The sequence below is a fragment of the Phaenicophaeus curvirostris genome, chromosome 21 (assembly GCF_032191515.1).
Source record: "Phaenicophaeus curvirostris isolate KB17595 chromosome 21, BPBGC_Pcur_1.0, whole genome shotgun sequence".
NCBI classification, from domain to species: domain Eukaryota; kingdom Metazoa; phylum Chordata; class Aves; order Cuculiformes; family Cuculidae; genus Phaenicophaeus; species Phaenicophaeus curvirostris.
Window position 1 is genome coordinate 9,874,805 of NC_091412.1, and position 21,030 is coordinate 9,895,834.

A 21,030-nucleotide genomic window follows, 5' to 3' on the forward strand; every position below is an offset into this window, starting at 1 on the left:
ATTCGGAGCTGTGCAGACTCCAGCAGGGATAAACGGTGTCCCTATTGCTTGTAACATCACTTGGCAGGGAACTCGCTTTGTCTCCATCTCAGCCGTCCAGCTCCCTGTTGAACATGCCTCTCCTCAACAGCTGGTCTGGTTTTATTTAGATCCCATCGGTAAGAGCTGGCGTTAGGGGAGGGGACAGGATGTTCTGTGCATTGCAACAGCGATGTTTATTCCTGTATGCAGGCCTGAGGCTGGTCTGGAGCTGGGCCTGGCTTTGGTGAGTGTGTTGTAATCCCAAGCCTATCACCTGGTGAGCAAAAAAAGACATAAATACTGTGTGTTTCTGAGAAATCCACTTCTAAGCAGTGTTAAGCAATGCCTTCACGTGATCAGCTGGAAGGAGGTAGTGATGCTCTTGTCTTTTGCCAGATTACTGTATTTTGTTTAGGATCTTCATGTGCTTCAGGAGGGAGCAGATCTGAGGCAAGCAGAGTTACCCAAGCTGAGCCTCCTGCCACAGGAGGTGGCTCTTAGTGTGTTTTCACCAGAGTAATTATTTTCTAGCTTCTTGCTGCTGTTGAAAGCCTAATGCTTTGTAGCACCTCTCTGCAAGGCACACTTCTCACCTCTGCCTTCTGCTTGGTTTTGTCCCTTTGGGTGTGTCCTGCCCACCAGTGAAGACCTCCTTTCCCTTTTTCTGTGCTAACAACTGATTATTCTTTGCTCCCACTGCTCCCAGCGCTCTGCTTATCTCTGCTGCTGGGTTGGGTCTGGATTCCCAGTTTTCACCCCAAATGCCTGCTGTAAACTCCTCCTGACACTGAAGTGAGTGTCCTCTTTCCCTCTCTGTGCAGATTAGCAAACCTGTGGGCTCCTCCCGGTTTATTCCGTGATCAGGTACACCCCCAGGATCTTTGTCCTCTGCTTCTTCCCACATCTGCCTTCCTCCTCCTCCTGCTCCTCAAACACCAAGTGCCATACTGTTCCTCTTTCTCTCTGAAAAAGCAGCCAAGTAGTTTTGAGTCTCAGGATAGATCACAGTGGAGTAGGTATTTTTAAGAAATCATGCTCTTCTGGACCGAAACCCTTTGAGACAAACACCACCCCTGCCTTTAGTGCCTTGTGTGACACCACACGTGCTGCTGGCACCAGTTAATAAAGGTCAGTGCTTCACTCTGAGCTAGAGGTGACCTGACCAGTGTGGTGCGTTAGGTAGCATTGAGCAGACTGGGAAATTAGATCTCGCCTCGGGGTAGGCTGAGTGGAGGAGAAGCAGATTTCAATGGGAAAACCAGGCTAGTGTCCTGTGTAACAGAGTGGTGAGCACCTGCGAGGAGCCCTGGGCTGGAAGCAGCTGGTGTATCACATCCCCAGGCCCTCAGCCCTGCTGTTGGTTTAGGTAATCCATCAGCCTGGTGGTTGGTGGCACACCTGCACAGCCACACTGTTACAAACATTTGGTTAAGGACATCTTTTTCTGTGTCTTTTGGTATTTTTAAGAGGAGGTTAAATCTTTCATGCCGCCGTGGTGCACAGCTCCCCTTACGCTGAAGCACGTCGCTGCTCTGACCTCCTCTGCCAGTCCCCGTACAATGGCCCAAACAGGATTACTCGTGAGGCTTTAAAAAATGCAAGAGCAGTGCATTACATCTGTGTGCATAGGGCTGAAAAGCCTGCAGTAAATGAAGCTTCACTGAAGCAAGGAATGGCCTCTCTGTGCTGCTGAAATGATCCCTCTTAATGCGGTTCCTTTCTCGGCTCCAAACTGCTTTTTCTCCCCTTTCTCTCCTGTGTTATTTAGCTTTCCCTCTGCCCTCTGGCTACCTTGTTTATTGCTGTGGTATTCCAGGACAGGTAAAAAACAAAACCCAACAGATTCACGCTCATGTGACTGCTCCGATTTCAGAGGGGAGGTATGTGCAGACAGCCATGTGCTCACACTATCTAGTTACGGTTTTGTGTAGGGGTTATAGCAACTGGGATATGTCTTCCAGCTGTAAAATGAAAATCCCTGCCTGCTTTTAGTCACAACAACAAGTGTGTTTTGCTCTTTTGGGACTGTTGTGCTTCCTGGGGTTAGTTCAACTGTCCCCTCCCTCTGCTGATAGACACAGAAAAGTTAAGACAGCTCTGTTGCTTTTATTAGTTATAGATAAGTTACAGGAAAACAGTGGTTAGAATCCCTTATCCCTTGTGCAATTTTGAGCTGGTGATGTGCACTTGCAGCCCGGAAAGCCAACCTGCATCCAAAGCAGTGGGACCAGCAGGGTGAGGGAGGGGATTCTCGTCCTCTGCTCCGCTCATCTGAGACCTCACCTGGAGTCTTGAGTTCAGTTCTAGAGCCCTCAGCGCAGGAAGGACACGGAGCTGTTGGAGCGAGTTCAGAGGAGGGCACAGAGATAATTCGAGGGCTGAAGCACCTCCTGTACAAGGACAGGCTGGGAGAGTTGGGGTTGTTCAGCCTGGGGAAGACAAGGCTGTGGGGAGGCCTTAGAGCAGCTTCCAGTGCTGACACCAGGAAGGTCGGGATGGGCTCCTGATTTCAGACCCTGCTTTTAGCCCCTTTAGCAGGTTGTAAGGCTGGAGGAAGTGTGAGATTGAAAGTTAACGCAACACACCTCTCCCAGCGGTTGTTGACATCCGTTTGCATTCTCAGATCAAGGCTGTGCAGGGCAAGTTGGGTTTGTTTATATGCAAGGGTAATTTTGACTTTCAAAGTCAGACGTGCAGCAGAGTGCTGGGTTGAGCAATGAAGCACCAGAGTGGGAAAGTGCCCTCAGAAGACATCAGCTTCTCCCCAGATCCCGTACAGAGCCTCAGCCACAACCTGCCTTGCAGACAAGCTTGGTTCTGCTGCCAAACTTTGCTCCAAAATCCGTTAGAGACAGAGCCCATGCACCTCTGAGCGATGCTTTTGGCCTCTAGTCTTCACTCTCCTCTACTCTGAAAGGACCTGATTCTGCCCTGTGTCAGACACGAAGGTTGTGGCTGATTATGGGGCTGGAAAGCTAAATCCACAATGGATTATTTTCCTTAGCTGTTGGGCACCCACAACTAAACTGGTACATTGTAATTAGCTCAATAGCATCTGCTAATTAACTTACTGCAGCCAGTGGATGTGTCTGGAAGCGCCTGTTTGCACTAGCAGGGGACTGGAGAGGTTTTGCAAGGTCTCCTGCAGATCCAAGGATCTTTCTGTGGTATCTGCTCTCCTCCTAGGGGCAAACGGTGGAAGCACAGCCCTGTGGCCGCGGTCACTCAGTGGAGCCCTTGCATAGATGGATAACTGGTGTGGTTCCACCACAAAAAGCTGCCTCCTTTGCTCTCTGTAAGCCCAGGCACATGGGCTGGACTTTTTTGGCAAGTAGAGATCAGAAGGGTGACGGGTGCCACTGACAGTTGCTTGGCCTTGTGACTGATCAGACCTTTCTAAAGGGGTTTCCCAAGAACTGGAAGACTCTTGAGCTTCCTTCCTGTGAAAGGCAGGTGGTGTTTTGGGCTACTTGTTGATTGTTGAGGATGTCTTCTGTGTTTTAATTGCATCCACTCGCCCTACCCTCCCCGCTTGGTCCAGTTACTGATCACTGAAACTGCTCAAAGAAGGACCCACAAGGGAAATCGGACTTCATTCAGTGCCGACCATCCACTCCCATCTGGAACTAGGGACCCTGTCTTTTCTGGTCGTTGCTCACCTGATAGCAAATGGAGAAGTTCCTGCTGGCTGAGAGAGGACCAAATGCTGCCGTCCATTAAACGCTGTATTTGTTGAGTAGACTGGGGAATACATGTGTGTGGAGCAGAGTGGTGCTGTGGGATTTAGCTCCTGGGAAGTGGCTTCTTACTGGATCAGTTTCTCCAGGAGCAGGTTTGGCCCTGAACTGTTTGGGTGAAGCTGCAGTTGTGGCCAACAGCTCCAGTATTTGGCACATTTTTTGTGTAGGTTCATCCTCTTACCACGAAGTGAGTCTGGCTCTGGTGTGTGAAAACGCTACTCAATGTTTTCATTGGCTTTTCTTCCCCACAGCAAACAGCGGCACAATAAACTGTGGCGCTCGCATTCAGACAGTGACCTCTCGGACCACCATGAGCCCATCTGCAAGTCTGGGCTGGAGCTGAACAAAAAGGAGATCACCACCTCAGCCGACCAGATCTCAGAGGCCAAGACCAACGACAACCAGCAGCCCATGTCTCCCATCTACTCAGCTGAGCTGGACAGGGAGCAGCAGCTCCCAGAGGATGCAAACATGATTGAGGAAGTGTGTGTGAAGGAGAGGAGGATCCACCTAGAGTTTACGTGTCGGGACTTCCAGGCCGAGCAGATGGAGGACAAGCTGAACCTCAACAATATCAATGGGTGTACGGCGGGATGTTGCGTAGACTCTGTCCCACCTGATAACTGCCGTGCTTCCGAGGCCTTAATGCAACTCCAGCACCCCTTGGAAATCACAGAGTTTCCTGATTTGACAGTGGACGATCTGGAAAAAGATGCCCTTAAGCCTGATATGAACGTGCACTTGGTCCCCATGGAAGAATTCACTTCGTGCTTAAAAGACTTTCCCCAATCACCAAACCAGAATTCCCCAAGTCTCCACCAGAATCCGCAGCCCGAAGTGACAGACCTCAGCACGGACAGGATTGATTTCTTCAGCGCTTTGGAGAAGTTTGTGGAGCTTTCCCAGGAGAGCCGCTCCCGCACCTGCTCCCATTCCAGGGTGGAGGAGCAAGGGAGTGGAAGGAATGGGGTCTCCAGGGTGCCCGTGCTGGAGGTGCTGCCCACTGCAGACGGGGCTGCCGATGGTCAAAGAAACAGCTCTGGAATCTCTCCTCAGGCATCAGATGACTCTTCCACAGATGAAGAACAACAAAAGGTTAGGATAACTTGCTCGGTTTTTAGGAACTGGAACCTGTCTGTGGGTCGATGTCTTGCTGTGGGGTTGCTGTGGATGGGGGACTTGCTAGTCCTGGCTTTCACTGCCCAGAGAGGGATAGCTTGATGCTTCCCCTTCTCCTCACTTTTAGATACTTGCCCTTCTCTGCACATTTTCCTACACCACTGGCAGCGGCTGAGTCGGCCCTGACCTGTTCTCCTGAGAAACTTATCTTTGAGTTTCGTGTTGGGAGAGCAGATAGGTGGGACCTGACCCGTTAACACAGCTGAGCCTTGAACAGCAGAGGCCAGCCAGCATCCCAAACCTGCCCGGATCCTTATCTGACTGGAGATACCCACCAAAGAACAGGACAAAGCTGGCACCTCTCCCTATCTGGGAAGCACGAGCATTGGGATAGTAAATCAGGGCAGATGTAGAACTTCTGCTGAAGAAGGATGAGCCTTTCCAGGTCTGAAGTGAGGGGATCGGGCTCCTCATGGCTCACTTCTGAGTAGAAAAATGTTCCCGACAAGATTTAGTAACCTCCAAATTGAGGCACCTTTCTCTTATAATTACTTTCCACCCTACAGGGCTCTCACAGGGATTGATGATGTCTGGGGCCATCATTTTCTGAGAGCCTCTCTTATTTAAATTCCACGCTGCATTGCTTGAATCTTTTCCATCTCCATGTGAGGCAATAAAGCTCTTCCACACAGAACAGGCCAGTGCTCTCCAGCGATCTGGCAGAAGGAGCCTCTGCATTTGAAGGACCCTTTTCCTCCAGGAAACCAGAGCGTTTCAGTGCTTGGTCATTCTTGATGCTGTACTTCTAGTCACTCTGTACATGAGCAGAATATTTCATGTTTTCAGTTCAAAACTGTGCTTTTAGCAGCACTGGGATTTTTTTTTTCTTAACTTGGACTTCTCTTCATTTAAAAAAAAAAGGCTAAATTTCCCTTGGAATTAACAGCAATTAAATAGAAGTTCTTACATCTCAGTTTAGGTGAAAACCCAGCGTGGAATATGTTGAAGGCAGTCCCGGAAACACTTGCTTGTGTGTTAGTGATCGTGGCACTTGGAATCCATCCTTACACACTGGCGTGTGTGATTTCTGTTCCTTTGGGGATGTCCCCCTGTTTCCTTTAAGTTGCTGCCGTGTCAGCACAGCTGATCCATTTTGTAATTGTCTTGTTTCTGTGTTGCAGGAGGTCCCGGAGCTGCCTAGAACAGGCCATCTCACAAGATCCCACTCGGAAAATGCCATTTCTGTGAAGGAAATCATCACAGAGATTGAGTCAATCAACCAGGGAGCAGGACCTGCCCAGCAGAAGGAGGGTTCAGCCAGCCTCACCCAGACACCAAAGAGGAACACTGTGCACGACCTGCCCATGGAGGCGATTTGGGCATCGGAAAAAGCGGAACAGAGCGAAGGAGCCTCTGCTGGACACCAAGAAAAGGAAAAGGACCTTGTGCAAACCGAGCGAGAAGCTGTCCCCACCCTGCAGCCACCTTCTGGTAAATCAGACCTGGAGGAAAGCAGCCCTGGTGGAGAGCAGCAAGAGCCTCGTGGCTCCGTCAGCCCTGAGCCTAAGTGGTGCCCTGGCTCCGTCCGACGAGCCACGCTGGAGTTCGAGGAGCGCTTGAGACAGGAGCAGGAGCACCAGCACGTATCCCCTGTCTGCATCCTACCCACCCGCAAGAACTCCAGGAACGACTCTGCTGCTGCCGAGCTCCCGCCGCGGGGGAAGAGCGAGGAGCCGGCCCTGGAGCTGGCTCCAGAGGGTGACGGGGCACGGGATCCGGGCGCTGAGGAGCTGCTGCTGCCTCCCGGGGCAGAGCTGCCTGCACCCCTCGCCTCCCCTGCCCTGGAGGCTCTGCCTGCGGAGCCCAGCCCGGCCCAGGAGGGAACGGTACACGAGCACAGGACGGTGATCTCTTTTGATGGGACAGAGGAGCCATCCCTGCCCTCTCTCCTCTCCAAGAGAATTGAAATCATCGAATACACTCCCACCATCAAGTCTGCAGAGCGTCCTGACGCAAGCTGTGAGCAGGGCGGGCTGGCCACGGCCGTCCCATCTTTAGATGAAAACTTGAACCCCTCACTGGGCTCGGAGAAGGCACCGACCTGTCTCAGAGCTCCGATGCTGGTAAATGTTGCGCTGCCAGAGCACGCGGTACACAAACAGGCCACCTTCGCTGTGGGTAGCCCCAGCGAGGACAGCGCTGGGTTATCTGTTCACCTCGGTGCTGCTTCCCCCTCTGCCCAGGTGACCTCTACGCCTTCGGCCAGCCCGGATTGCTCCTCCTGCCCCTACGTGATTCACCTGGAAGGTGTCACTGAGCAGAGCACGAGTACGGACGATGAGCTGGTCACGCCACGTGGTGTTGAGGGAGACACAACTCTCCTGTTCAGGGACAGCCCCAAGCCTCTCTGCAGGGAGGGTGCCAGCACCTCGAGGCAGCCGGGCAACCAGGGCTTCACCAGCCAACGTGCCGAAAACATGGACCTTCTGGATATCGCTTTCCTGTGCTACAGCCTCCCCCACAGCTCCAGCAGCCACAGCGTGGAAGAGCACCGCAACAGCCCCGGGCTGGTCAAGCAGCGAGCGAAGGAAATAGAGGCTCGGATCCGGCACGCGGGGCTCACCACACCCTCCCACATGAAACGCTCAGCATCCTTGGCCAAACTGGACTGCCTGGACCTCTCCAAGGACGACTTATCTGAGAGGGAGTCGGCCTCTTCTGATGCCAACCCAGTGCTTCTCACCTGCCTTGCCCTCGGTCGAGGTTTTCACGGGGGGAGGTTGGAGAGGGGTTCGGAAAGCGTGTGCGGAAAGCATCGTTTTTCCTCCCTGGAGCCCACGAAGCATTTTGTGGAACAGCTCAGAACAGCCGAGTGCATTGCCCAGAGCAAGCCGGTGGAGAGGCCGCTGGCTCAATACGCCAAAGAGTGCAGCTCCAGCCAGCAGAGTTTGTTTCCCAGCACGGATCAGACATGGACTAGCTCCAAGGAGGGTCCTTCACTGCTCCAAGTGCAGGTCCTGGACTCCTTGTCTCCAGCTGGAGGCGTGGCTGTCGCACCCCGGCAGCAGCACGGGAGAACTCACCCTCTGCGGAGGCTCAGAAAGACCAATGATAAAAAGCGGACAACCAATCCCCTCTACAATACGATGTGATCCTGAGCCCTCGGCTGTCATTTCTTGCTGAGAACCCGTGGTGTTGCGTTCACGCAAGGGGCAGGTGTAATATAAGGAACATGCACTTTATTGGTTAATTTTATATATATTGTCATTTACTGTTCCTGGCGCATGTAGGTGTGGGTTGGTTCCTCTGTGTGACTCTGACTGCAGGACTGTTTGGGTTTTTTTAAGTTTTTTAACTCGGATAACCTCAGATGTTCTTTCGTCTGTTCGTTTGTTTTAAGAGAACACCTTTATCATGCAAAAACTTAGGTAGCTTGCTTCAGCCGGGTGGAGTTTTGCTTCAAACCAGGTCCTAGTTCCTAACTTGAATTTACCCCCTGCCTCAAAACGGTGCTGGGTGGTCGCTGGGGGTGTGAGAGCCCCTGTAAATGTGAAGGCTGTGCCAAGGTCCCTTTGTTTGGCCTTTTATTTCTGCAAACTGGAACTCCACGATGCTTGCAGACGGCTTGCAAAGCTGCTTCAGGACAGCCCACCCCGGGCTCTCTTTGCTTGGTGCATCCCCAAAAGGAGGGCACGCAGGTGAGAGGAGGAGAGCCAAAACCAGGGTGTTCTTTTAAAACAAACGCCTCGTTGGGGTTTTAACCCTCCCATTACTTGAATACTGCTGTGGGCCTTCCAAGTTCATGGCCATATCATCTGTCTTCTGCCCTCCTGCTGCCCGAAAGCTGTTCTTGTCTCGTGCTGCCTGCGTTCTCCTCTCCCCTCTGCCACGCTCACGGGCACTTCTGCTCGCTCCCAAACCCAGAGGCTGATATCATTGTTACACAACTATTCCCCCTCCTGAATGCAAAACTTTGTCTTCTCTGCTCTCACTCCTAACACCCGGAGGGAAGGTGTTTTCTGGAAGTTTTTAGTTTTTTCTCTTCTTTTTTTTTTTTTTTTTGTACATATGGTATTTATATAGATTTTTTTTTTGTCATTTCCATGTTGGTTTTTTTTTAAGAAAAGGGCAAGACTGCATTCTCTAAACTGGAAAACAAACCCATCTTACTCAAACCCAGTGCTGTTCATTGTAATCTGCACAGAAATAGGAGTGGATTTGACATTGTAAGCTGTCTTCCCTTTCCAAACGGGAGCCTCGATGCCAGCATTTGCCAAACGTGTTCGCTCTCCTCCAGTCCCGCGTGAAGCCCCCTGCGAGGTGGGAGCTGCGTGTCTGCCCCGCTCCCTCTGCACTGAAGCCAGGGTTTTAGAAGTGCCAGTTTTCCAGGACGTGGAAAGCGATCGGCTGCTCTGAGCCATTCTGCAGGTCCTCGCTTCTCTTGAGAACCTGCGTCGGAAGGGTCTGCTCCAAATTTCAGCTAATTAACGTTCCAGTTCCCGAGCAGTTTGGCCAAATCGAAGCTTCTCAGTTCCAGCCAGGCGCATCGGTGAATCGTGTGTGTGTGTTGTAGGAGCGGAGAGGAAGGCAGGTGAGCTCTGGGTCCTGTCTGAGGTCCCGTTGCAGGTCTGGGAAGAAGAAAGTGGCTGAGCTGGAGCTCAGCTCTGCCCCACACCTGCCCTCCAGAGAGGAGATGCAGAATGGCTCCGGCTGCTGAAAGCCCACAGAGAGGCCACACTGCAGGAGGAGCACCTAGAACACAGCGCTGATGCTGCAGAGCTTTGTGGGCTCCGCTGGGACAAGCTTAACTGGAGTCAGAGAGGAGCACACAGCACCAGAGTGTTGGGAAGCAGCATGCGTCTGTCCTGGGGAAGGGGTGTCTGTAACCCTCTCAGCAGAAAAGGATAACTTAGCGTTTGCAAGGTAATCCCACCTCGCTGTCCTCCTGGGGATCCTCCCACCCTGCCTTGCAGAGCCTGTTGTCCCCCAGCCTGCGTGCGGGGCCATGAGCGTGTCCTTCTCCAGCAGCCACGTGCTCCTGGTCCGGAGCTCTCCTGGGGGATCGTCACCTGCGCGAGCTGCGGGCTGGAGCACAGCCCAGCGCAGCCTCTTGGCTTCGGTCAAATAGCATGTCATCCCGGGCCAAGAAGACACCCAAGTCTCTGGCCCTGGAAGCCAGATACTTGTTTGGGACGCTGGAAGACGTGTGGCTTCTCCTAGCCAGCTCCAGCTGCTTTTGGAGCCGGGCAGGCAGTGTGGAAAGGCCAAGTGGCTCGTGTCATCTTGTGAAGGACAATTTCAGTCCTTGTCTTCCCCCGCAAACCCTGCCATTCCCAGCCCCAAGGACTTACCTGCTGGCCTCTACGTGAGCAGAAGGGGCGGAGGGGCCACCGAGAAGGCTGTTTTGCGTTGGAGGGCAACGTGTCCTGGGGACAAGGATCTGCTTGGGAGGGGAAGCCCTGTGTATAGTTTCTTTGCTTAAGAAAGGAGGAAGAGGAGGAATGGGATGGGGTTTCTTTGCCCAGCTTTATCTCAGGAGAAATGCCCTACAGGAAGGCTCTTCCGTGCAGACCAGAAATGCTGCTTCCTTCCAACACTCTGTTGCTGTCCGGGTGCTTCAGCTGGGGAGAGCGATGAGGTGCTTTGCTGTCCCCTTGTCCTCAGCTCTGGCCTGGCACAAAACCTCTGTGGTTTTCCCTCTGGACAGGCAGAAGGAATCAGGGAAGGTGGCTCTTGCAGAGTTATGAAGGCCTTGAAGGTCTGGAGGCTCTGACCTGGGCAGCAGAAAGGCGAACGGGCTGGAGGGGCAGTTGTTGCATGCGGCTTTTTGGGGGCCTTGGGCCCTCCTTAGCCAGTGTCTGGGCAATGAAGCCGGCAAGCTCCTGGCATCAGAGGTCTCTGCCCTTCTCCGTGCTGGTGGCTCGTGGGTTTGTGGTCGCTTGCTCCTGGTCCCCGTGGCCACCCCAGGAGAGCTTGTGACCCGTCGAGCACCGCGGGGAGCAGACAAGCCTTGCTGATAGAGGGGTTTTTGGAGAAACGTCTTGTTTTAAGGGCATTTTTGTACAAAGCAACTGTATTTTGGTCTCTTGCGAAGCCCTCTCGGAGGACGCTTTATTGTTTACATTGACTCCTGTACAATATCTCAGCCATCGCCTCCCCCCCTGCCCGCCCTCCGGCTGTACTGTAACGTGTGAGCCTTGCACAAAGCGTGTGCGTGAAACTGGTTTTTACACTGCGTTCTGTTGCACTCGATGGTGTGCGTGTGCGCGTGTGCGTGCGTCCGGTCTGCTTGAGAAGTTGTGACGTGTACAAATCTCTCTTTCCCCTTTCGGCCCTTTCCTTGGGGACGCGGTCCCAGCGGGGGTGGCAGGAGGTGACGCTGCTTTGGCTCCCTCGGATGGTAAACGGGGCTGGGATTAGCTCCGTGTCCCTTAGAAGCCCAGCAGAAGGTATTGCCCCCCAGCTGCTGCTGGGACCTCCAGGGAGGAGCGAGCCGCTGGGGCACTGCCATGGGCTTCCAAGACCCCTTGCGGCTCTCCTAGCCCAGCGGCAGGAGGAAACCATCCCCACTGCAGGTTCCCTGCTCCCGTCGCAGCGTGTCCTGCCTTCATCTGCTCCAAGCTCCGCGCTTCTCCCCAAAGGAGGGACCCCGAGCCCTTGGCGTCGCGGGGCAGAGGCAGGCGCTGGCACCGGAGGGGTCCGCGCTGGGCAGAGGTGCTAACAGCCTCCCGGTGCTGCAGACATCTCTGTTGGCACAACGAAAAGGTGCCAGTGCCTTTTATTTCCCTTGATGGAGATGTGACGTCTGCGCGCTGGTTTGTAGGGATCGTCCCAGGGCCAAGCGATCCGGAGCACGAGCCCGCGGGGACGGCTGCTGCGGAGCCGCAAACCGGGGAGGGCAGCGCTTCCGTCTGCCCTCCTGGATCTTCCTTTGGTGGCTGGGGTCGTCCCCTTTCCCCCCTAAAGACTTTGACTGATGTGCTCAGCTGTTTTTAAATGTGAACTTGTGCACTGATGTGCAGATTCAATGTTCTTGTTACTGAAAATGAATAAAGGTTTATTTTGAAGATGACGCGGGCACGCCGCCTCCTCCTTGGGGTCAGGGCTGGGGGCAAGGAGGGATCCGTGACGCTGGAAGAGAACAGGGTGGCGGCTGTGGGGAGCCAGAATTGGGATTCACGTTCCCTGCTAGAACCATAGAAACATCCCTAGTATCTTATTTCTACTCCTGTCCCCTGCCAAAGGTGTAGATGGGGACCCATCTTATCCCAAGTGATCTGTGCAGGGGCTGAGGAGCTGTGCTCCCAAAGATGCTTTTCCAGATTCTGCTGCGGTTGCAGGGACGATGATGGAGTTTGTGTACTGTAAAAAGGTTGGGATGCTGCATTGCTGCGTGGAGGGTCGTGGGGGTTGAGTTCCAAGGGATGCAAGGTTTTACCAGAGACTCTGGACCAGAACCCACTGTGACCGCCCGAGAAGCTGAGCCGAATCCAAGCACCGAATAACCACAGCACATGGATGGGAAACAGCCCCTCTCAGGTGAGTTGGTTTTGCTCAATGTTCTGGCGAGGAATCACGGTGTAAAGGTCTCTCTGGCCTTGCTGTGAGCAAGGGGGTACAGGGAGAGGCAAATCCCCCTGGCACGGTCCTTGCATGAAGGTTCATGCGTGAGCACCAGCGCGCGGGGTGCTTCACCATCACTGTGGGACTGGTGGTGTCCCTGGGGTGCCCCATCCCTTCCCAGTTCCCCCAGCACCGCGTGAGAAAGCCTTCCCAGAGCCTTTTCTCCAGTTTGCTGGGGATGTGGCTTGGAATTGGGGGCATGGGACGGGGGGCTCGCTCCGTCCCCAACCTCCAAGGGCAAAGCGAGTTGGGGCTGTGGAGGGACGGGACAGGCAGGGTGCCCTCTCCCTCCCGGCCACCCCTGGGTGCTGGGAATGCAGGGATGTCACCTTTCTCCTGCCTTTTTGCCAGCTGCCTCCTGCTGCCCAGCTCAGCCAATGCTCGTCCGGCTCCGCACGGTGCCCTTGTAGGGTCCAGGGCTTTGCTCTCTTTCCAGGAACCACAGCTCCCCTCCCACGGTCCCAAAGCCCCTACAATCCCTTAATCCCCTTGGGCCAGAGCATCCCTGCGGGGCTGAGCTCTGCTGCATCCCAAATCTGGAGGATGAACGTGCCCGTAACCATCCCGCTACGTGGAGATGGGGCAGAGGGGGGGCTCCCACCAGGGGAATTGAAGCCCTCCTGCTCCTGCTGAACCTCTGGGGTGATGTGGGACCCCCCGAGGCCAGCACTTGGCCATGGGCTGTGGGGCTGGACTGACCCAAGGGGGTCTCCTCCATCCCTGCGGGGTGCCAGCAGCCCCCTGTCCTGCTGGAGGGGCAGAGGTGACCCCCAGGGTGGCAGCAGCTGGGGGTGTTGAGGGCTGAGTCCCCCTTGGGTTCCCCCAGAGCTCTAGGAAGGGGGCAGGGGGGGCTTCTCCTGCCCCACAGCCGCGTGGGTGGGTGCTGGGGGCACCCCGGGGCCACTCAGTTTTGGGGAGGGAGGGTGGGTACGGTGCTGCACCCCCCAGGGGACACAGGGCGGGGTGTCCAGCAGCCTGTGTCCCTCTTGGAGGCAGAGGTGACACCGGGGGAGGGGGTGAGGACTGACTCCCCCTTCGGATTCCCCCAGGTCTTGGGGAGGGTGGGATGGAGCAGGGGGGCTTCTCCTGCCCCCCGGGTCTGGAGGAGGGAAGGGGGGGGGGTGCTGCGCCAGGGCTGGGGGGGCAGCATCTCAGGGTCCCCCTGGAGCAGCCGGGGGGGCAGAGGACTGCGTCCCCGTTGGGTTCCCGGGTGTTTTGGGCAGGAGGGGGGGACAAGGGGGGTGCCCTGGGGGGGGGCGGGGTGCTGTGCCAGGGCTGCCCCATCCCTGCGGGCAGAGCCGGGGGGGGGGGGGGGGCGGTCGGTGCGGGGCAGGCGGGGCCGGTCCAAGCCCCCCCCCCCCCCTTCTCCTTTCTCCCGGTGCCCGGAGCGGGGCGGGGGGGCCCCGATCCCGGCTCAGCTGTTTCTCTGCGGCAGCCGCGGGGCCGGGGGGAGCCGGGAGGAGGCGGCGGCAGCGCAGGAGCCGCGCAGCGCAGGTAGGAGCGGGGCTGGAAGGGGGGGGGGGGGGGGGTGATGGGGTGATGGGGTGGGGGGTGGGGGGGGACACACGGAGAAGGGGGCGCTGGGCTGAGAGCCCCCCGGCCCCTCGGCGCCCCGCAGACGTGGCTATATTTGGCAAGTGACCTCTGCTCGTTCCCCGAGCAGCCGCTGCGGATTCAATTGTGGCAACGTAATGGCCCGGCCGGCAGCGGGGAGGGGACGGGGTCCTGCCTGCACCCCCCCTCCCCTAACCCCCTGCCTGCACCCCGACCCCTCCCCATCCCCCCTGCACCCCGCCTGTGGCCCAGCTGTACCCTGCCTGCACCCCCGCTGCCCCCCGACAGCTCCCCATCCCGCCTCCACCCTACCTGTTTCACAGCCGTACCCCCTCTGCACCCCACTAGCCCCCCAGCAGCACCCCGTCCCACCTGCCCCCTGCCTCTGTCCCAGCCGTGCCCTGCCTGCACCCCTTTGCACCCCACCAGCTCCCTGACAGCTCCCCATTCCACTTGACTCGCAGCCGTACCCCGCCTGCTCCCTTCCAGCACCCCATCCCACCTGCACCTCGCCTCTTTCACCCCTGTACCCCCCCGCACCCCACCTGCATCCTGCTTCTTTCACACCTGTACCCCCTCTGCACCCCATTTCTTTCACACCTGTACCCCCCTGCACCCCACCTGCTCCCTGCCAGCACCCCATCCCACCTGCACCTCGCCTCTTTCACACCTGTACCCCCCCTACACCCCCCCTGCACCCCACTTCTTTCACACCTGTACACCCCCTGCACCCCACCTGCACCCTGCTTCTTTCACACCTGTACTCCCCTGCACCCCCCGTGCACCCCACTTTTTTCACACCTGTACCCCTCCTGCACCCCACCTGCACCCCGTTTCTTTCACACCTGTACCCCGCCTGCTCCCCACTAACACCCCATCCCGCCTGCACCCCACCTGTGATGCATCCTGCGCCCCGTCCCACCCCACCTGCACCCTGCTAGCACCCACCCTGCACCCCACCTGCTCCCTGCTAGCACCCCATCTCACTCTGCCTGGATCACCCCTGGACCACACCTGCTCCCTGCCAGCACCCTGCTTGCACCCCATTCAACCGTCACACCTGCAGAGCACCCTGCTTGCACCCCAGTCACCTCTGCCGGCTCCCCATCCCACCCCACCTGCTCCCCCCCAGCACCCCCTCTCACCCCACCTGCGCCCTGCGCACCTGCACCCCCCCTGCACCCCATCCAACTCTTACTCCTGCCTGCAGACCCCTCCCGCAGCACCCCCGCGCCCTGCTCGCTCCTGCCTGCACCCCACACCCTGCCTGCACCCCGTGTGCCCTCTGCCCAGGCTGCTCCCCCCGCTCCCCGGGCACCCCAAGTTCTGCTCCCCAGGTGCTGGACCTGGGGTGTGTCCCCTGCGGAGCCCCTCGCTCCTGCCCAGGGCTGGGGGTGCTGCTTGGGGCGATGCCAGCGAGGCTGGTGCCCGGCACGGATGGGGAGCAGGGATCCAGGACCCCTCAGCGCATCCTTCTGACCCGCACCCGCTCTGCCAGCCCAGGGGATGGTGACCTCTGCCAGGGGAGGGTCAGGCTGGACAGCAGGAAAAAATTCTTCACTGGAAGGGTCACTGGTCCCTGGCAGAGGCTGCCCAGGGAGGGGGTTGAGTCACCTTCCCTGGAGGGGTTTAAGGGGCCTCTGGCTGGCATGCGAAGGAGCAGATGTGCTCCTACCTGTGCCCGTGCTGTCCCCTCCGCGCTGTGGTTTGGTGGCAGTGGCTGAGGCTCTAAACTAGCTCAGGGGACTCCCCGGGCTGGTCAGGGGCTCGGAGGTGCTGCAGTGCCCCAGCTCCGTGGGTTTCGGGGTCTCTGAGGGCTCAGTGGCCCCCAGCCAGGTGCCAGGAGCAGCACAGGGTCAGGATGGAGATGGGTGAGCGGGGGCAGTGAGCCCAGCTGTGGCCAAGGGCTGCAGAGCCGGGGGCTCCTCAGCACCCCGCAAACCCCTGGGGCTGTGCCGGGTCTGGCCCTCGCCCGGGATCCCCATCGGGTGGGGATTGGGGGCGCAGAGCGGGTGGCACACACAGAGCTCCGGGCTGGGGACACTGGAGGCACAGCCTGGGTGCTGGGTCACAGCTGGTGACCTCGAGCCACTGGTACTTGATGAGACGTAAGGGGATGAGCTGCGAGACGGCGCGTGGCACCTCCGCGTCTGCCCCAAAATCCTCTCAGCCCCACTTTGTTGCGGCTGCTCCTGTGCCGACCCCAGTGCCAGCGCTGGGGCATGGGCACCGGGCACGGCACAGCATGTCCCTGCCCAGCCATCCAGCGGTTCCAACCACGGGATGCTCGTCCCTGGCTCCAGGGTTGCCCCCCGACTCCCTGCTGCGTATCCAGGGCCGTCGGGCACCATCCTTCCCCCTCGTTCCCCACCATCCCCGTGTCCCCAGGCTTCCCCCTGTGCCCAGGACAGGGCTTTCTCTCAAGGCTCGAGGGGACCGAACCCCCTCTGCGCCAATCTGGGGGGTGTCACGCCCTGACCCCGCGTCCCCCCCTAGCCATGAGCCGCCGCGTGGTGCGCCAGAGCAAGTTCCGGCACGTGTTCGGGCAGCCGGTGAAGGCCGACCAGATGTACGAGGACATCCGCGTCTCCAAGGTGACGTGGGACAGTTCCTTCTGCGCCGTCAACCCCAAGTTCGTGGCCATCATCGTGGAGTCGGGCGGTGGGGGGGCCTTCATGGTCCTGCCCCTCGCCAAGGTGAGCGGGGAAGCTGCCGGGGTCCGTTTCCTCCGTTGAGGGGGACGTCGTGTTGATGGGCTTTGCTTTTGGGGGGGCTGCTCTGGCCCCAGAACCCTCCCAGCTTTGCCCCAACACCCTAGTCCTCACGTCGGGGCTTGGGGAAGAGTCACCCTGGGGTCGTCATCGGTACCTGTGAAGGGTGATGTCCCAGGAGTGACCAAGACGGGCTGATAGGAATGGTTGGACTCAATGATCCTGGGGTTCTTTTCCAACCTAGTGATTCTGTGAGGATGATGCGGGAAGCACCTGGCTGATTTCTCTCCAGGGAGCATCCTGGCGGGGTAGGGGTCTGTCCTGCCCACCCCAGCACTTGGGGACCCCCTCCCTGTCCCTCCTTGCCACCGCAGGGGACACAAAGCCACCTCTCCTAGGGCACGTGGTTCTTGACCAAGCACGTGGTGCTCAGAGACCCAAATTCCCACTGCCTGCCTCAGTTTCCCCCTTCAAGTGCCCTCTGTGCCCTCCTGCTTGTGCCGTGTGGTGGCTGGGCTGAGGCTGGGGGGGGTACCTGGCAGGGGGGTACCCCTAAATCCAGGCTGCCAGGGACTCATCCTGGCCCCTCGGTGTTGCAGACGGGGCGAGTGGACAAGAACCACCCGCTGGTGACGGGACACACGGCCCCCGTGCTGGACATCGACTGGTGTCCCCACAACGACAACGTCATCGCCAGCGCCTCAGAAGACACAACCGTCATGGTGAGGGGACGGGCCCCGGGCAGGAGGGAGGGAGGGAGGTGGGGGGTGGCAGGAGCATCCCTCCCGCCTTCACCGCCTGCAAAGTGTCACTGGCCTATTTTTAGCCCCGGTGCCATGCGCTGGCGGCGGCTGCTCTCTCCGTGATGCAGCAGTTTGTGCTAAATATACCCGCCCCGGCGACTCAGCACCCAGGAATAGCTGGAGGTGGGGGGGGTTGGACTGGGGGCTGTGCCCCAGGTGTGCCCCCCTCCCCGTGCCCCCCGGCATCCCACGCACCAGGGATGCAGCCCAGGATGCCATCCCCGCATCACCACAGGCTGAGCCGGGATTAACGATGAGGTTAATTGGCTCTCAGGCCCTCAGCCGCTTAGCGCTCGGCTGCAGGGTGATCCCTGGTCACCCCACTCTGTGTCCCCGCCTCCCCTCAAGGTGTGGCAGATCCCCGACTACGTCCCTGTGCGCAACATCACGGAGCCGGTGGTGACGCTTGAGGGACACTCCAAGCGCGTGGGCATCATCTCGTGGCACCCCACTGCCCGCAACGTCCTGCTCAGCGCGGGTAAGAGGGTCCCAGGTCACCGTCCCCAGGGTCGTGCGGGACGCGTAGGGTGACGGCGTCCACCTCGCGGGTCCTCTCCGCAGGCTGCGACAACCTGGTGATCCTGTGGAACGTGGGCACGGGGGAGATGCTGCTGGTGCTGGACGACATGCACACCGACCTCATCTACAATGTGGGCTGGAACCGCAACGGCAGCCTCCTCGTCACCACCTGCAAGGACAAGAAGGTCCGCGTCATCGACCCGCGCAAGCAGCAGGTCGTGGCGGTGAGTGGCCCCCCGGTCGCGTCCCCTCCGTGTCCCCCCCCGGTGCCCACTGACCCTACTAACCACCCGCCCTCGCCCGTCTCTGTCTTTGGTTCTAACTCGCTAACGGCCGGCGCAGGAGAAAACCAAACCGCACGACGGCGCCCGCCCCATCCGCGCCATCTTCATGGCCGATGGCAAGATCTTCACCACCGGCTTCAGCAAGATGAGCGAGCGGCAGCTGGGCCTCTGGGACCTGGTACGAGACGGCGGCTCCTGCCAGGCCCGCGGAGCCAGGGATGCGCCGGGTGCCAGGGATGCTGCCAGCAGCACGAGGGCTCCCCAAGAACAGGATTCAGCGGCTCTTTTGGGGGATGCATCCGGACCCCCCTCCAGTTTTCCCCACGGCCCCTGCTCGGTGCTGACTCTCTCCCCCCTGTCCCCAGGAGAGGTTTGCCCCCCACGAAGGGCTGAGGCCCGTGCGGGCTGTCTTCACGCGGGAAGGACACATCTTTACCACGGGCTTTACCAGAATGAGCCAGCGGGAGCTGGGCTTGTGGGACCCGGTAACGAGGCCGCATGGAGTGCTGCCCCCCGGGAACTTGGCCCCCTCCCCGATCCCCTGTGCCCCTATGTCCTGGGATGGGGTGCCCACTGCATCCTCCCTTTCCAAAGATGCCAAGTTCCCAAGTGTGCCGTGGTGTGTTGGGTGTGGGGAGAGGGATTGGGGGGACCAAACCAGGCTGGGCGCACCCCAATGTGCAGGTAAGCAGGGCAGGAGGTGCTGGGGGGGGACCAAACCAGGCTGGGTGCACCCCACTGGGGTTCTGGGGGGGTTGCATGTCAAACTGCCTGCCCAGGGGTTTTGTACCCCAAGGGGGAAGAAGCTTCCATCCCTCGGTTCTGCTGTGGCTAACGCGTGTGGCTAACTGGGACAGGGGTTTGGGGTCCATCACTCACACATACTCCCCCCACTCCACCTCTCCGGCTCTACAGAAAAACTTCGAGGAGCCCATCGCCCTACAGGAGATGGACACAAGCAACGGGGTCCTGCTTCCCTTCTACGACCCCGACTCCAGCATCGTCTACCTCTGCGGGAAGGTAACCCCCTTTCTGGGTTCTACCCCCAGCCCGTCTTTGGGGGTACCAGTGCTGACAGACACCCCCTCCCCGCATCCGCAGGGCGATAGCAGCATCCGATACTTCGAGATCACGGGCGAGGCGCCCTACGTGCACTACCTGAACACCTACAGCAGCAAAGAGCCGCAGCGCGGCATGGGCTTCATGCCCAAGCGTGGGTTGGATGTCAGCAAGTGTGAGATCGCCAGGTGAGAGCTGGAGCGGAGAACCCCGGGGAGGAGGTGGAGGGGCTCGGGGGGTGGCCGGACCCTGACCACCTCCGCCCCACGCAGGTTCTTCAAGCTGCACGAGCGCAAGTGTGAGCCCATCGTCATGACGGTGCCGCGCAAGGTGAGCCCGGGGAGTCCCAGGGGAGGTGGGATGGTCTGGGGAGGGGGGTACAGACCCCACCTCACCCCAACTCCCTCGCCCCGCAGTCAGACCTCTTCCAGGACGACCTGTACCCCGACACGCCGGGTCCCGAGCCGGCCCTGGAGGCGGACGAGTGGCTGTCGGGGAAGGACGCGGAGCCCATCCTCATCTCGCTGCGCGATGGCTACGTCCCCGTCAAGAACCGGGAGCTGAAGGTGGTCAAGAAGAACATCTTGGACAACAAGCCCCCTCCGGGCCCCCGACGCCACAGCCACTCCGGCTCCGAGCCCGACTTCTCGGTGAGTGCCCTGGCGATGGGGACGCGGTTGTGGGGTTGTGGGGGGCTCCCTGGTGACCCCACGTGTCCCTCCCCACCCCGCAGCGGCCGGCCTTGGAAGAGGTGCTGGAGGAGATCCGTGCCCTGAAGGAGATGGTCCAAGCGCAGGAGAAGCGCATCTCCGACCTGGAGAACAAACTCTGCCAGTTCACCAACAGCACGGACTAGCGCCACGGGCAGGACCAGGATTGCCCCCTCCCCGGGGATTAAAGCCGAATCCCCGCAGAGGGCAGGAGCCCAGAGCCCTCTTCTTTCCCCAGGAGCCAAGGGAGCACCCTGACCCCCTCGCTGGCATCGCTCGCATCCTGCTCCCAGGGTGGCTCGGTGTCCGGGGGGCTCTCGGGGGATGCTGCCGAGCATCCTTCCTTGGGGACCTGCGAGTGGGGTGCTAGGACGAGGGGGTGCCAACCCCCCCCGGTACGGTGCTACCCCCCACCCCATCGCCTCCCTCTGCCCCATCGTCCCCCCGGCTCTTTGCTCCTGGGTCCCCCTTTAATAAAGGGCTTGGCCACCTGTGGCTGCATGGGGGCTACCAGGGCTGCGGGACCACGGCGCTGGGGGGGCTGCACCCCGCTGCCCACAGAGAGAGCCCGAGAGAGACAAACATTAAAGAGCATTTATTGGTGTTGGCCACGGACGGAGCTGCTCAGGCTCCACGGGCCCTGGCCCAGATGTCGCTTGTGGGGTGCATGGAGGCGGGGGGGGCGGCTATGAAAAGTCCCAGGGGAGTGAGCCCGGCCCCCCCCGCAGCCCCCGGCCCCCCGTGTGCAAAGGAGGAGCAGTGGGGGCCGGGGTTAGCACCATTTGACAGGAGGTTTCTCAGGGGGGGTCAGTGCCTGGGGTGATGGGGGGGGTGCAGCGCTGCCAAGGTGGGGGGCATCCGAGCGGGGGGAGGGCAGTGCGAGCGGG

The 21,030-nt window shown here is 59.0% G+C and overlaps 2 protein-coding genes across 6 annotated transcripts in view; both read left to right on the plus strand.

Annotated features, from left to right (window-relative positions):
- SSH2 (slingshot protein phosphatase 2) overlaps positions 1-11,952 on the plus strand; it is a 98,312-nt gene extending 86,360 nt beyond the window's left edge. For all 4 annotated transcript variants that reach the window (XM_069874322.1, XM_069874324.1, XM_069874326.1 and 1 more), the window contains 2 exons: positions 4,013-4,856; positions 6,062-11,952. In XM_069874322.1, coding sequence (XP_069730423.1) covers positions 4,013-4,856; positions 6,062-8,032 — 2,815 coding nt within the window. In that variant the 3' untranslated portion in view covers positions 8,033-11,952. The remainder of the gene's footprint in view (positions 1-4,012; positions 4,857-6,061) is intronic.
- A 1,932-nt stretch (positions 11,953-13,884) lies between these two features.
- On the plus strand, positions 13,885-20,791 carry CORO6 (coronin 6). 2 transcript variants are annotated; one of them, XM_069873729.1, is made up of 11 exons: positions 13,885-13,997; positions 16,554-16,753; positions 17,368-17,490; positions 17,920-18,049; positions 18,133-18,314; positions 18,433-18,552; positions 19,290-19,394; positions 19,476-19,621; positions 19,706-19,763; positions 19,850-20,083; positions 20,167-20,791. In XM_069873729.1, exons 2-11 carry the CDS (start codon positions 16,556-16,558, stop codon positions 20,287-20,289), a joined length of 1,419 nt encoding a protein of 472 aa, XP_069729830.1. In that variant the 5' UTR covers positions 13,885-13,997; positions 16,554-16,555; the 3' UTR covers positions 20,290-20,791. The 2 variants fall into 2 exon arrangements, with proteins under 2 accessions (XP_069729830.1, XP_069729829.1); XM_069873728.1 differs by lacking the exon at positions 18,433-18,552 and adding an exon at positions 18,740-18,859 and having other exon boundaries at positions 13,889-13,997.
- The last annotated feature ends 239 nt before the right edge of the window (positions 20,792-21,030 follow it).

Coding starts and splice junctions, on each gene's coding strand:
- CORO6 (XM_069873729.1), top strand. CDS start 16,556: ATGAGCCGCCGCGTGGTGCGCCAGAGCAAGTTCCGGCACGTGTTCGGG. Junction 18,553..19,289: donor AGCTGGGCCTCTGGGACCTG/GTACGAGACGGC, acceptor CCGGCTCTACAG/AAAAACTTCGAGGAGCCCAT. Junction 19,622..19,705: donor AGCAAGTGTGAGATCGCCAG/GTGAGAGCTGGA, acceptor CGCCCCACGCAG/GTTCTTCAAGCTGCACGAGC.